The sequence below is a fragment of the Fusarium keratoplasticum genome, chromosome 14 (genome assembly GCF_025433545.1).
Source record: "Fusarium keratoplasticum isolate Fu6.1 chromosome 14, whole genome shotgun sequence".
NCBI classification, from domain to species: domain Eukaryota; kingdom Fungi; phylum Ascomycota; class Sordariomycetes; order Hypocreales; family Nectriaceae; genus Fusarium; species Fusarium keratoplasticum.
The window spans coordinates 134,388-148,816 of record NC_070542.1 but is presented as its reverse complement, the minus strand read 5'-3'; the positions used below and the strand labels follow the sequence as shown (position 1 = coordinate 148,816).

The window sequence follows — 14,429 nt, the reverse complement described above, 5'->3', positions numbered from 1 at the left end:
ACATTTTTCGACAAAAAAGCTGCCTTGAAACAGTAACAGCTTCCTCCTCCCTCCATGCTCGGCGTTGGTTCCTGTTCAGCTTATTCAACATCCTTGTATAAAATAAAGTTTATAGCAATTGATAACGTGTGATCAGTCACATCAAGCCGGCAAGCCTAACTATGGAAGAACTTTATTGACAGGCTCTCGTTCGCATCCTTCAAGTCTCGGTTAGCAGATCCCTTGCCGTAATCCCTTCGGGTACAGATTGCTCTCCAGCTTCACGGTCGAGATGATGCAGTTGCCCTGAAGCTATACCCTTAAAAGCCGCAAACTGCCATGGGTCCAGATCCTCGTTGCATCGTATCTTCCCCAGTCTCCGGATGCACCAGGACCAACGGTTTGTCGCTAAGGCCATCTCCTGCCACCTTCTGCATAGCCCCGGACGGATCCAAGACCCCGAAGAATCCCACACCTAAGCGAAGGTACCTTTACGGTCAAGATCGACAGTCTGGCATGGGATATCCTTGCCCGGGTGAGCCTCAGGATCCCCGGACCTGATCCCCGCATTAGTTCCATGGCTGGGCCAACAACGGTCAATCTTGGGTTCGAGTAATGGATGGGAGAGAAATTTTCAGAGGTCGTCCTGAAGGATCTTCCAGGAGGCCAGCGAGGCCGGTCTCGGGTGCATTACTACGTAGATAACAGTACAGCTTGGTTCATAGAATTTCTCTGCCAGGAAGTAAACAACATTCTGTTCATCTGCGTTCCGTTTAGTAACTTGGTGATCAGCGCTGTCACTGATACGCGAGATCGTCAAAGCCCACTGATCATCCGAAAACCATGGCAGCTCCATCAACAGCTGGAGTCCTCGTGCGCCGATCAATCCTCCCTCCGTGGACGATCACTGACTGACATTGACCAACTTCAGGCCTGCTTCTGGATCCTCCTCTGCGTCTCCGCCATCCTCATCGCCGCCCGTCTCTGGCTCCGCCTCAAGATCCAGCACCAAGCCCTCCTCCTCAGCGATGCCCTGCTACTCATTGCGTGGTGTAGCTCCTTCACCCATGCCGTTTTCGTCATTATCTTTGCCGTCAAAGGGGCGCTGCACCCGGATATCGATTACACCTTGATCAATTGGAAGGTCGACGTCACCGAGGTGGAATTCATCACGAGGGTAAAATGGGGAACGTCTCTTGGAGTGCCTTCACTGACACTTGCCAACGTAGATGATCTGGTCGAGCGTGTTCCCGTTCTTCACGTCGCTGTACTTTTGCAAGTTCGCACTCCTGGCAACATATCTACAGCTGTTCCCAAGATTTATGAAGAAGTTGCGCGTGGCTCTCTATGTTTCCATCGCCTACTGTGTCTCTGGTTATCTTGTCTCTATGTCTGTGCAGCTGTTCCTGTGCTGGCCAATCGAGGGTAATTGGTATGGGACATTTCCGATTCCATTCCGGGCTTCAACTGACTTGCCAGGTCTTTCGCCTCGAATCCAGCCGTCGTCTGCGAACCCAAGATCATCGGCACGATTTTCTACATTGCATGGTCACTTCACTTCACAGCGAATCTTTCCAGTACGATGCGCAGATACCTCTCAAAGTCTAACTACTCACCCCTTGAACAGTCATCATTCTGCCCTTTTTCATCCTTAAGAATCTGCAGGTGAAGAAAAAGACAATGGTCGGAATATACGCAATCTTTAGTCTCGGAATTATCGATATAGCATTCAGCCTGACGAGGTTTCTTACCATACATCTTGGATCGGGCGGGTTCAAGCCTCTGACCTTGATCCGTGAGTGTCGATCCCCTTAATAACCTCCATTGTTACTAACAGAGTTGGGACAGAAATTTGGTCCATCCTCGACGAGAACATGGCATTAATCATCGCCTGCCTTCCTTCATTACGCCCGTACCTCCGACATGGTTTCAAAAGCTCCTCGGCCGAAGCATCCTACGGCTACGGCAACCGTTCTACAGGGCACATCACCAGTACTCGCAAAACACAAGCCACGTCGGGATTCGAGGTTATCGACGACCCAGTCCCGGTGTTTGATGGTGGTCTACGTAGAAATACGAGACGGGGAAACGACTCGGAGGACGATGCATGGTCAGATGGAAAGAAGAGCAATAGGAGTGATATTGAGTTAGTGACGATACAAGCGCAACGAGGAGACAGAACGTCGACAGTCCACCAAGGACAGATTCGGGTGGAGCAGGAGTTTATCGTCACGAGATAGTGTAGTATTGGTAGCTGCTTTCGGCGTCTTGGTTTGCATGATAACAAATTCCACTGAATTCCCAGCCGTCATTGCTAATTCCTGAATTTCTGTTTTCCTCCAAACGTCTTTCCCCTCTAGGAACGGCTCACTCCTGGCTCAATTTCCATAATTATAATCCAACCTAAAACACCATCCTATCGCAGTTCAAACCTTTGGGGGGAATACCTACCAAGGGTGACAAGGCTAGCTGACTCTCCATTCATAAGGCCCAATACTGATGCCGTACCCACGACGATGAAGTGTGCATCTTTTGCTTTGCGCAGTACCACGGGGAAATTCGAACCCTGAAGAACACAGAGACGGTCTCCCGGCATCGATCTCGAGGGCGCTATGCCAAGATACCCCCCTGTCGTCTCTATGAACCCCCAAGTATCCCGCTGCCAACTAATGTCCACTACTATTAACCGCGCTATCTTGCTAACCTGTCTCGCAAAAGTCGATAGTAGGTTGCCTTCAAACCCGAGTTTAGAAAAATCGGTATCCAGGAACAGAAGCTCGGCAAATCGGCTCTCAAAGTCGGCATGTCGAAGGAAGTCATACCGCTTCTCTATATCCAACTCGTCAAGGGTTGTAAGCAAGCCAAAGCCGCTTAGAATCATAGACTTGGTTACAGGTCCATCGAAATCCCAGGTTAATAGTCGAAGTATTGCCTGCAGCGGCGGAATTCCTTCCGTGTACTGCCGGTGTCGAGACATGAAGTTAGTAGCGAAGGCGAAGAACCTCTGATCGAACACCTCAACCATCGGAGAAACAGACGATAGAGAGTCGATTTCAAGTCCCCAAGTCCACAGACTCTTGGTCTCCCTGGCCAGGACAGGGATCTTGTTTGGATCGTTGGGGAAAATGTCTTGTCGAGGAGCACCGATAGGAATCCGAGCGATTGGAGTCTGGCCTTGGTTGTTTTGGGGATAGTTAGGGGCCCAGGTGGGGAAATCAGAGGAAAATCCGAAGGGACCGACGCCAGCAACGGCCAAGAAGCCAAGCGAGCTCAAGTTAAGGCCAGCAAACCCGGCGCGAGAAGCTTCCAGCCAGTGATAAACATAATCAGTGTAGAGCTCTGACAGAGTTCTCCTATAGTCAGGGACTATCGGAATACCCGAGACGCTCAGGAGACCATAGATGTAGTCTCTATGGTCTGTGGCCTTGAGGTCGGCTGCAACAGTTGCAAGGGCCCAGCGAGCGGTCCGGTGTCCAGCCGGTGAGTTTCTCGTCTTGGCCACTTCGATGCGTGCCAGGGTTAAGTTTTGAATTCTCTCCCATCTAATCTTTTGCCTAGTCAAAGCAAACCAGATTCCCTCGTGCAAGAAGTCAGGCTTTCCAGTGTTGGCTTCGGCAATTTCCTCCTTCCATTTTGCAAGGGTCACGCATACAAACTCGAGGTCGTTCCAATCCAAGATGCGGTCTCCCATGCTCAACAGCCTCAGTCTGCAAGCCAAGGCAACTTCCTGGAATATCCACACACGCTCCCAGTACTGATCGCTTAGGAGAACAGAAATGGCCTCCCAAGCAGCGTTGTGGAAAGGAGTTCCGGCTTTATCAGGATCCTGTCGACAGAGCCCCGGGCGGTATCGCAGCCACTCAGGACGGAATGTAGGCAGGGTGGGATTGGCCTGTTCAGGATTGTTGCGCTTCACCGTACAAGCTAGAGCATGGATAGCCTTGAAGGCAAGAGTGATCCTTGGGGCCGAGCCACGACATGACACAGTCCGCAGATGTGTAGATGCGTGCCATGAGCTGGACCTAATGGCCGCGCTCGACTTGATCTTGTTGATTAATACAAATGGCATCCGCCCATACGTAGAAATTTTGGTGAGGTCGATCCGGAGCCCGTCTTGCGAGTCGATCGCGAAGTCGAGTGAGGGCCAGCTTGAGGTTCTTGGTGACAGAAACAGCTCGACCATGGACTGTGATACGTATCCTGTCGTTCATGTCCCCCCAGACGTACGACAGGGCAACAAAATGCAGTCCCTCATCAAGAGATACTTTGATCAGCTCAAAGTTCTCGCCATTCTCGGGTGGAACCTTGAGCACGCGAATCTCAGATCTGGACGAGTCCAGTGGTTCGTAGAGGGATGAAAGCGTTGAATCCATCTCTATGAACAGGGATTCATGAAATGACTTTTCTTTTACTTGTGCCAACAAACTGTCGCGAAGAAATGAAGAGCAGAAACTGTCTTTTGCTGATGTCGAAGGGAGGTGCGAGGTACACCTTCAGCGCCAAGACGATGGATGAAAAGCAGAGTGAGGCGAAGTAAAAGAATCGAGGCAGTGTTTTCAACTGTGAAGCAGGGAAGCTCACGAATCATGTCAGTGGGCTTCGGCAGGGCTATGCCCAGGGTGTCAAGTGTAAAGTACATTCGATCGGACGACCTGGTCATGGCTGACCTAAAGCGAGATATCGTCGTCTTAGATGACTACCTAGGCCTGAGTTTTAATGCGGAGATGAGGACTGGCTTGATGGATCACATGGCTCCTTGCCATGAGGACGATGAAGAGTAGGTAGATAAAGTTGTGGAGGACGAGGAGAAGGATGGCGGGGCGGACAAAGCCGAGCGCCTGCACATTATCAGCACGTGACCTTACGGAGCGGTTAGTAATCTCACGACATTGCTGCGCCACGCACGGACCGGTCAAGCCCCAGCAGCCTCATCTCAGCCCTCCAGGTCCCTCGCCGCCCCCTACCCTTGAGTCACGTCAGTTTCAAACAAATAGATGATGCCAATCTCTAGACGCAGATAAGAGATTATCGTGGCTTGATGAACCAGACATGAAGACTTAGGATAGCGGCTGTTCGTTGAGAAAGAGCATGATGAGAAGTGAGTGCTTAAGAACATGAAATTGCTCTTTCTGGGAGTTTCATCACCAAACCAGATCAGGTCCAGATAAACTGATTGGCATAAACTCGGTGTTCTACCCACACCTAACTACGTGCTTCATATAGCCAACCCTAATTCACAGTCACCTATTTATATATTCTACCTGCTTATTTTAACCCTTCTAGCCCGAGGAGCGATATGTGTATAGACCGAGTGTACGAACTTGTGATAAAAAGAGAGCGGCTGTCACTATAGTGACGAGGGTTGTAAACGAAAGAATAAATGACTTGGGATAGAATTGGTCACAAAAGGCGATGGTGATGGCAGCGGGTTGATAGAACAAAAGCTATCGCATGAAGTGTACGGAGTAGTTGTGGACGGAATGAAGCGAGTCGCGAATAGCTTCATCCCAGCTCAAGGTGGTAGTCCCCACAGCTAGAACGCTCACAGTGTGAAATTAGAGGATGGAACAGCCACACTCTGCCGTCAAGTGGAGAAAATGGAGCAGCCATAACAAGCCAGCTGTACCGTGACACCCTGGTTCGACACGCGACGCGGCACGGCACAACGCGACATGACGCGACGCGACACAGTCAAATAACACGCACAGTACGAAGCACAGGCCAGTTCACTCTCACATTCCTGGAGTACTTCCTCCGCCTCTTCATTTGTTACCCCACCTCTCACCTGCTCCCAGTCCCGTCCTTTTGAGACCATCCCTGCCGACTAGGCTACACATGATTCGCTTCCGTACCACTCCGGCACCTCCATTTCCTCATGTTGCCGCCAAGCCTGAGCTGATGGCCTATTGGAACAAAGAATCACTGCCTGCTTCCCTTGGAGAGCCTCTTTGAATGACCCAACGAGAAGAGGCTGAAAACAACTCGCTTCGTTCATGACTTTTCCTCGACCGCTGCAATGCACAAGAAGAACACTCTTCTCTCCTTGCCTGCTCAACGCAAGTGGTAATGCTGCCTAGGAGTGTGTTGCGATTTCTTGTACTAGCTGAACAAGCGTTGGCTTTTTCTTGTTGGTGTTTCATACTCCAGCTGAACACACATGTCGACGTCTTCACTTGGGATCAGCTATCGCCTATCGTGACAAAGAATAGTCATTAACTCGTGCTCCATAATCCGGACCATACTTGGATGGCTTCATCCACGCCGACGCACACTTCCCTCACATCCAGCATAACAATAAACAATTTTGATGACTCTTGATGACTCTGCCGTAGATCCTGCACCTCTGTGACACCTCCTTTATTCACGCGCCACCATCAGTTCGTTTGTCCAGCCACATAACGCCGGTTCGCGGACCCTCCTCGGTCTCCCATCTCCCGCAAGAGATTGTTCTGGTGGCCAGGGCTGTCAGGACGTCCCAGTCCTCCACTGCCCTGCACGAACCGCTTTCCAGGCTAGCTTGTTCACCGTTGGACTCCCGCTCTTGGGCGGAACTCAGCCCCAATTCATGCAGATTTGAAGAGTTCTAAAGTCCACCAAGCATGCCTTGGTGCAAATCCGGATGCTCATGCCCTTTAGATAATGTTGACTTGTCCTTTTGGATGACCGGGATGGATCTTAAGGGCTCGGCGGTCTATAAGCAGTGAACTGATGTAGGTAAGAGGATTATATGGAAGTCAAAACTGATACACTTGGCCAGCTGCATCATGGTACGAGGCGTGCTGTTAGAGAATACATGCTCATCGCTCGCGTCTGCATGCCTGGAGCTGTCTTTGGAGAGTCTCGAGCTCAGTTGGCTGTAGCAGGCCACTTGAGGGAGGGATGCCGAAAGTTGATCTGGGCGGGAGTACTCTACAAGAGAGTGTCATCTGCGATATTAGCAAGGTTTATTGACTAGAGCCAAGTTTAGTATATGCAGGGTTTGTCAAGAAAGGTACGACCGTAATCGTCAAATGTAACTAATTTAGCTATCAACGATATGCAGTGAAAACATTCATGGAGGCGCACCCCCTCAGCCTAGATATCTCGATGTTCATGAGATGACACGTGTATGCTTCTTCCTGTCTCTAGAGTGGTAATCGCAAGATTTACAAGTTACAACTTCCGTCTATAATTGAAGAAGACCTCAAACATGCGATCCTTTTGCCCGGCCGTAAACTCAGTGGTGCTAGAGATGTAAGACTCGATGTTTTTAATACCATGCACGGTTTAGATAGGAAAACGCACCAGTTATCATTCGTGTATCCCATGAAGTTATGGATAGGATCCAAACCCGGCTGATCTGGACAACTATCCGACCCAACAGGACATCCATATATCTGTGTCCCTTGTGCAGGCGTGTCGCCGACAAAGTCACCCGGCTCCGAGCAACCACCGGTAAACGTGTGGTTCAGCCCAAACCAGTGTCCAGCCTCATGAACCGTAAGATGACCCAGGTTCCAGTCCTCGAATGCACCTTGTTCGACAGTAAACCCCGGCATCGTCATGGCACTGAGTTGACAAGAGTCTAACCCCAGGGTCAAGTCGTCGCCCTCGGTCAGGGTTGTAGGCCAAGTGCAGTATCCCGTGGCCCCAGGTGAATATTTGCTGAAGAAGTAAATGTTCAGAGCGTCATAGCCGCCCTTTCGAGTACTCTTGAAATATTCTCTTTCCTCTTTCTCATAATTGACCCAGCCTTTGTCTGGTCCCTCATAGACGAGGAACGAGTGGCCTGCAAGATCGTCGACAACCCGCTCTGTCGAATTCAGCACCAGGTTGATGCCGTACTTGGAGAAGGATTCGCTCAGAACCTTCCATTGGGCGTCGACTATTTCTTCGGTAATGAGATCTTCGTCTTCCTCGGTGCTGGCGATATGGAAGTGGACATCTACGATGAAGCTGCTGGGGATGGAATTCCGGCGGCTAGGATCAAGCAACTTGGAATGAGTACCGATATGCCTGTCTAGGCCTTTGTCGGAAACCAGGCATCCATAACCACGAGGGGCTGTCTGCTCAGCAGTGGTAACAGCACCAAGGAGGAGGCCAAACAATGCCACACCAAGCATCGTGGAGTCAGACCTTTGTGAAATAAAATGATGACGATAACGATGGAAATAAATGAGGTAGCAAAAGCACGCGGTCTTCAGCTTATAAAACCCTATGGACAAGGTCAAGCCCCGCTTCCTTATCGATGACCTCGTATTGCGGGCGAATCTGCTGTATTGGACACTGAATACGACCTTGTCACGAACTTGCCCTCTTGGCGAGTGGGGTCTGTCAACTAATAGCTTCCATTCTTGGAGCATTGCCGATGCTTAGGTCGCTCTATAGGCACATTGCATAGACAAGGACGATTCCTCGATCCCCATGCGAGGTAGCATTACCGCGACGATCTACACCTCTTGTGGAAGCTGGGGAACCAATGAATATCTAAATTTGGTGGGGTTGGACAAACACTGATATGGAGGTAAACGCACCGTCCAGCATGCTGATACAAACCATTAAAAGCCAACTAAGATGGCCTACAAAATAGAGGGGTAAGTCCAGTTGAAGACTACGGGTTAAGACCCAGGAGCTTTTAACTGGCTAGTAGTGAGATATGCTAAACAAAATTGATTCGTCGTTTCCCCAACGTATCCAGAATGGGCGTGTAGTCTCTAATCCCCATGCTTCACCGTTATTCCGCTTCGAATCTCGCAATATCCTCTCCCGTTGCTCATCCGTCGGATCAGCCTTGCAGTCAAGCTCTAACACGATGCACGGAGCCTCATTGACCATCAATCCGTGGACGTACGCGTCTCCTAGGAGCTTGAAGTACTCGTTGGCCTGCTAAGGGCGGAGCGCGATGGTGGCTATGTACCCTGTTAGAACGGCGACTTGGTCTTTGACCTGTGTGATGCTGGGGACGAGGCAGAAGTAGCCAGCTTTGTAACGGCAAAGCGGAAGCCCCGGAAGATACCAGAGTTTTGGATTGCCCTGTTCAGTACGGGCGTGCCTTGACTTACACTGTTAAGGTCGCTGTCATCCTGGTTAAGCCAGCTGAGCCAAGAACCCCAGTTGTCGATGGTGTACTTAATGTCAACAAGTCCTTGATATGGTGCTTCCCACGTAAGGAATCTCGTCCATCATTAAGCCAGCAAGACTTATGGACGTTTGGAAGATATTCTTGACTCCACGGTTTGACCGGTGCAGCTCAGGGGACATCACATCTTGCTTAATGAGTCGCCGCTGATTGGCAGGTAGTTGATGTTTCTTGGCCATGAGTGGTCTGTTTGGATGCAATCCTTGACCGGTTGAATCGCAAGGCCCGGCAGCCATCCACTCGTTGTGGCTAACCAACTCAGCCATGCTAACCTGCGTTTCAGGGTTGAACTGTCTATAATCAGGGACTCACGAGGGAAGGATCCAGTCTCGCGGCTGGCGAGCCTTCCCGGCAATAGACAGTGTATTCAGCCTACCCTTTTCGAGGTTGCGTAGTGTGACGTTAGTATAGAGAACCTCCCATAGAATGATATAGTCCGCTTTCGGGACCCAATCATCGTCATCACGTAACGCAGCGCCTGCCAGATGGAGACCGGAAAGCGCAAAGATCTCGTCTCGAGGATCCGTCGCCGCGAACCGCCTCGTATACAAAAGGAGGGTCGAAGGCGTTTTCTTGGACCGTCATGGTGCAGCCATTGCATCGGATCTGTTGCGGGTCTTCAAGAGAACCCCATGTGTAGGACGTTGCAATGAATACATTGTCGGTGGCGTCGAGATGCGTCGAGATGAGCTGGCAGATGATGGGCGAAGAGCGTGCACCTGGTTCGAGGCGGAGAACTCTGGGGGGATTATCGCCAAGGAGAGGGCTGTAAAGTGAGGATAGGATAGCACTGTTCCAAGTATCCATGATGGTGTCTCGGTGGTAGATCTCGATGTGTCCAAGATGAGAGTAAGATCAAGTTCTGCCTTGGCTATTTTATCTACGCTAATAACCGAGTTGCTAGTTTCGGCAAAATTGTCAGCTCATAAATTACCGCGAGGCCGTCTTATGGTCCTTTCCCTGGGCTGGTGACCAATCAGCACAGGTTGTTGAGCCAATCGGAGCACCAGACAGCAGCTGAGGAACCCAATATGCACAGTCACCTTCCCCTTCACTTCAAAGTATCTTTGGTTGTCTTCTTGGGGAAATCCCGGACAGAGCCCTTAACATAGTAGCGGTATCTAATGACTTGAATATTGCTTATGATAGCCTTTCAAGCCCCTACTGGGATCCTGATGGAGCACCAAAGAAGGTGTGGTCCCATCTTTGATTGGACCAAAGTTACTGAGAACTAAACGTAGTGATAGTGTAACTTACACTCATGGAGAAGGACATTGTTGCTATTACCTATGGAAGTTGTTAGATGGGCTGGTTATCATCCACGTAGAGCAACAAGCAAAATATGGTAGCAGCACGTAGTATGTATCACAGGCTGAAAAATGCACTCTTTTTTCAATCTCCGGGTCTATGGCATCCGGCTTACCCTATTACTGTATATACCTCGGCATCTGTGACAGCGTGCCTTCAGGGCCGTGCATGTGTCACAGGCTTCGTAAGCCGGAAGTTCCGAAAGGCCGGGTAACAGATCTTGCTGGAGTCCATCTCACCGGGACAGGGGCATTTCTGCTAAAATAAACTCCGCGTCAGGTAGGTTTCAGCTTCACAAAGGATATCAAGCTTTCTTCCAACTCTTTGACGGAAAACATGGGAGGAGCCTCAATGCTAATTGGTCATGGTGCATTTCTTTGGGAGTAGGCCACTAATTAGGTTTCGGTGTCTACTCTCTCCAAAGGGTAGGTGGTAAAGCAGCGTAGCAGGATCTACCGGGACAATAGTTATACCGTCTGTGTTATAGTAGGCATGAAACCTTACACGTTTAACCAACAGGTGAAGACAAACCTTATATTGTGGTTTAGACCCGCTCAAAGTGACATGTAATCCTGGATCCCTTGCCCCCACGCCTTCATTCAAGCACTTGGCCTGCTAACATTAATCCCGCCTCTGATAGTATTATATGGAATATTCCCTGTTTTAGCATCGCCTTTGGGGGTGTTCAGCGTACCGCGCGGCTTAATAATCATTCTCAACGCCCTCTAATTTCTCAAATAGCACATAGCCTACGTACCGCCCTGTCGCCGGGCGTCTCGCTCTTCACCTTCCATCACAATGGCCAACCTCCCAGTAAATCTATCCATCTCGGTGCCTACTTTGGTTGGGTCATTACTCTCTTGTACAACTAGCTTCCTCGCTCTCTGCCTTCACACAATTGTTCCCCCGCAACGGCGGCATTTCCGACATGCTCTAATAGTAAATCTGCTTGTTGCAGGTAGGTCGCCCAACAATAGTTAAGCGAGACGGTACTGATGTAAATATCTCAAGACTTCATAAACAGTTTAAATAATACTGTGTCTGGCATCCTTGTACTCAAAAATGGCTATGCGGACCCAGGGGCCTCCCCGAGCACTGGATGCCTCGCCAACGCGTGGATCGGCCAGTTCTCTGTACAAGCCATCGACTTCAATATTCTCATCATCTCAGTGTCGGTGTTACTGGTGGTTCAAAGGCAACAGTTTCTTAGCGATTCATCAAGAGCCATGACCACAATTGTGTGTATCTTGCCGTGGATTCCCGGTACAATCACCAGTAAGCGTTACTGAGGCCTTGATCACTGAACTCTTACTGAACAAGCAGGCTTTGTTGGCCTTGGTCTCGGTACATATGGGCCTGTAAGCGGCAACTGGTGTTGGATACAATCGCAGCATCTTGGCCTTCGCTACGGCCTCACGCACGCTTGGCGCATCGCCATTTTCCTGGCCACGATATCAATCTACACCTTTATCTACATCAAGCTCCGACGTCTGTTCAGCAGCCTCAAGGTTGACCTTAGTTCGTCTGCAGCTGGCCAAGATTTAGCTGGTAACCGGTCTCGGAGTGAACCAGATACCACAGAGCCGTCCGATAGCCGCCGGATCTGGATCACTACAACTGTTGAAGCCTCGTATGAGTTGCAATCTCAGCCAATATCCAAAGGAGACCAGCGTGAAGAGGGTTCAAACATTGGGAAATCACAGTGGTCCGCTTCCCCAAGAGACCAGCCTCCTCCAACAGAGATCCCCTACACAGATACAACCCAGCAATCCTCGAACAATGTGGAGCCATCTAGGAATGCGCTGGCATCGCCTAACCTAAAGAGAATGCTTCTGTTGAATGGATATCCGATTGCGTACATTATCCTCTGGATTCCTGGCATGGCGAACCGCTTGGCTGAGTCGGTGGGTACATCGCCACAATGGCTCACGTCGTTGCAGGCCTGTACTCAGTTCGTTGGGATGGTTAACGCCCTGACTTATGGCTTCACCGAGCAGATGCAGCGCGCGATACAGATGTGGATGAAGAGGCGCAGTTTCCGAACACTAGATATTGAATAAATAGCTGTCTTGCCGTTGAATGAGATAAGTGGTACATCCTGTCTTGCTGTGCTGTGAGTGTTAGCAGTTGAGTTTCGATTCTTATGCCTAGCAGTCTCAACAATGCCAAACACACCATCTCAGGTTACCGAGGTGGTCCCTATGTGAGTGTAAACCGAGTTCCGATCATCATGACTCTTTGGTCAATGGCGACCCCTACAGAACGCAGTGTTCTCGATGAATCAAGGTTCGTTGAGGCAGAGTGTTGAGCGCGGAAGCGTCTGTAGAGCTTATTTGATATTGAATATTGCGTTGAAAGGCATTGTACATGATGACTTGATTGTGTTGATAACTGTATTTCTCTTGCTGGATTGCCTGGATCCGCCCGCTGGGTTTGTAATGAGGTTGAATAACTTAAACGACACTTTGGTTCTCTTCCAGCAAAACAAAGCCGGTTGCAAGGGTTCACTGCTTACAGCCTGTCCATGTAAAACACGTATGAAAGCAGTCATACCACGTTTCCATCATTAAGAGATGGGAGGGTAAACAAATTGTGGCACTGCCACAAGAGTACACTCGCTTGAGGTACGTGACCATCGGTGATGCTTTGGATGACGTCGAGGGTTACGGCAGCATCAACACAGGCAGCAAGCTACCTCGACATGTTTTGGAAACATATTCTCGACCCAAGGTACACAAGAGGGACCGTGTTATGGTGAAGTGTGCAGCCCATTGCCACCACGGAACGTTGTAATAATCGCAGCAGTTATCTAAGGCCTGAATACTATTTAACTCGGAGACGAAACTCAAGCACACCAAGTTCCGTTTCTGTTCCTAGAGCTGAGTTCCTGCCGCTTTAAGCTGAGCTGCCGCTGAGGGGGGCTGAGGATTCGAGACCAGGAGCTGAGGTGGGCTGAGCAAGGAACTGAGCGGTCAGAGCCCAGTTTGGTGTCCCTGTAAGAATGTGCCTCACTAACATCCCTCAGATGCTGGCTTTCCGCCGATGGGATTGTTGACTCTGCCACTTCATCTCCTTATGCGCAAGATAGCTGGGAGAATTAAGTCGTTTTGTGAATAGATAGTCACAAAACTGTTTGTAGTGGGGTCGTATTCCACCAATGCGGTGCTGCGGATGGGCCAGATGCTTTCTCTAGTCAGATACCAATGCGGCTACGTAATTCTTCGATTCATATTACCAGTCTCTCATCTCTAACTTATAATTGGTAGAAGAACCTGTTAGGCTGTCTCAACTCTTGCCGAGATGTCAAGAAAGACCCCATCGGCCAATTAGATAGAGACAGCGGCTCCGTGTAGATCCTGTAATACCAGCAGGCTTGACATCCCATTTAGAGTGGAGCAGTTACGGCGAAGACCGATTAATGCTAGAACGGAGATCTCCTTCAAGATGGCGAAAAGGAAACAAGCACCCGATATCAATTTGCCACAGTAACATCGTGTCTCTAATCCTTACATCTCGCAAGCCAAACCCAACCCACTCACTGATTACTCGACACTTGATGATTGACCCAACCTATTGAAGATGCCTGCTGGCTGGTGATCATGAACGAATGAGTGTTTCCGCTTTCTGGCTGGAGGCAGATCCGCCCCTCTCCTTGAGTCTGTCTTGCCAATTACTGAAGCACCAGAAGAAAAAGCCTAGATGTGGTGCACAAGACCTAGTCATAGTCATTGGTTCTTTGCTGGATTGACCTGGACACGAGGTTAATTCCCTGACATACCAACCAGCTTCGCCGGAAACCAGGGTTCCGACCGTCACTGATCCGAGTGTGCCTTGTTACTCGCATAATGCATATGGAGTCTTCCTTTGGTCATACTGTTCCCACACTCCAAGGATTCGGAGGAAGAATATGGTTGGGTACGCCACCGCCCGCCTGAGCTTTGAGGGGACCTGGGGGATGCCATAGCCTCAATACTGCAGAAGTTCATGCCGCGAAAGGGGCTGGTAGGTAGGGTCAGACACACTA

The 14,429-nt window shown here is 49.9% G+C and overlaps 4 protein-coding genes across 4 annotated transcripts; 2 read left to right on the top strand and 2 right to left on the bottom strand.

The window, feature by feature from the left end:
* Positions 1-822: 822 nt before the first annotated feature.
* On the top strand, positions 823-2,219 carry NCS57_01468900 (uncharacterized protein; the record flags this gene model as incomplete). Its single annotated transcript, XM_053064284.1, has 6 exons — positions 823-852; positions 911-1,156; positions 1,209-1,411; positions 1,459-1,556; positions 1,607-1,774; positions 1,828-2,219. 6 exons carry the CDS (start codon positions 823-825, stop codon positions 2,217-2,219), a joined length of 1,137 nt encoding a protein of 378 aa, XP_052906168.1.
* Positions 2,220-2,589: 370 nt separating this feature from the next.
* On the bottom strand, positions 2,590-4,352 carry NCS57_01468800 (HET domain-containing protein; the record flags this gene model as incomplete). Its single annotated transcript, XM_053064283.1, has 3 exons — positions 2,590-2,616; positions 2,684-3,871; positions 4,059-4,352. The coding sequence occupies 3 exons, from the start codon at positions 4,350-4,352 to the stop codon at positions 2,590-2,592; spliced, it is 1,509 nt and encodes a 502-aa protein (XP_052906167.1).
* A 2,779-nt stretch (positions 4,353-7,131) lies between these two features.
* NCS57_01468700 (Peptidase-M43 domain-containing protein) lies at positions 7,132-8,093 on the bottom strand (the record flags this gene model as incomplete). The annotated part of the gene is made up of 2 exons (XM_053064282.1): positions 7,264-8,093; positions 7,132-7,204 (listed from the first exon to the last, which is right to left on the bottom strand). The coding sequence occupies exons 1-2, from the start codon at positions 8,079-8,081 to the stop codon at positions 7,132-7,134; spliced, it is 891 nt and encodes a 296-aa protein (XP_052906166.1). The 5' UTR covers positions 8,082-8,093.
* A 3,110-nt stretch (positions 8,094-11,203) lies between these two features.
* NCS57_01468600 (uncharacterized protein) lies at positions 11,204-12,465 on the top strand (the record flags this gene model as incomplete). Its single annotated transcript, XM_053064281.1, has 2 exons — positions 11,204-11,363; positions 11,729-12,465. 2 exons carry the CDS (start codon positions 11,204-11,206, stop codon positions 12,463-12,465), a joined length of 897 nt encoding a protein of 298 aa, XP_052906165.1.
* Between the last annotated feature and the right edge of the window lie 1,964 nt (positions 12,466-14,429).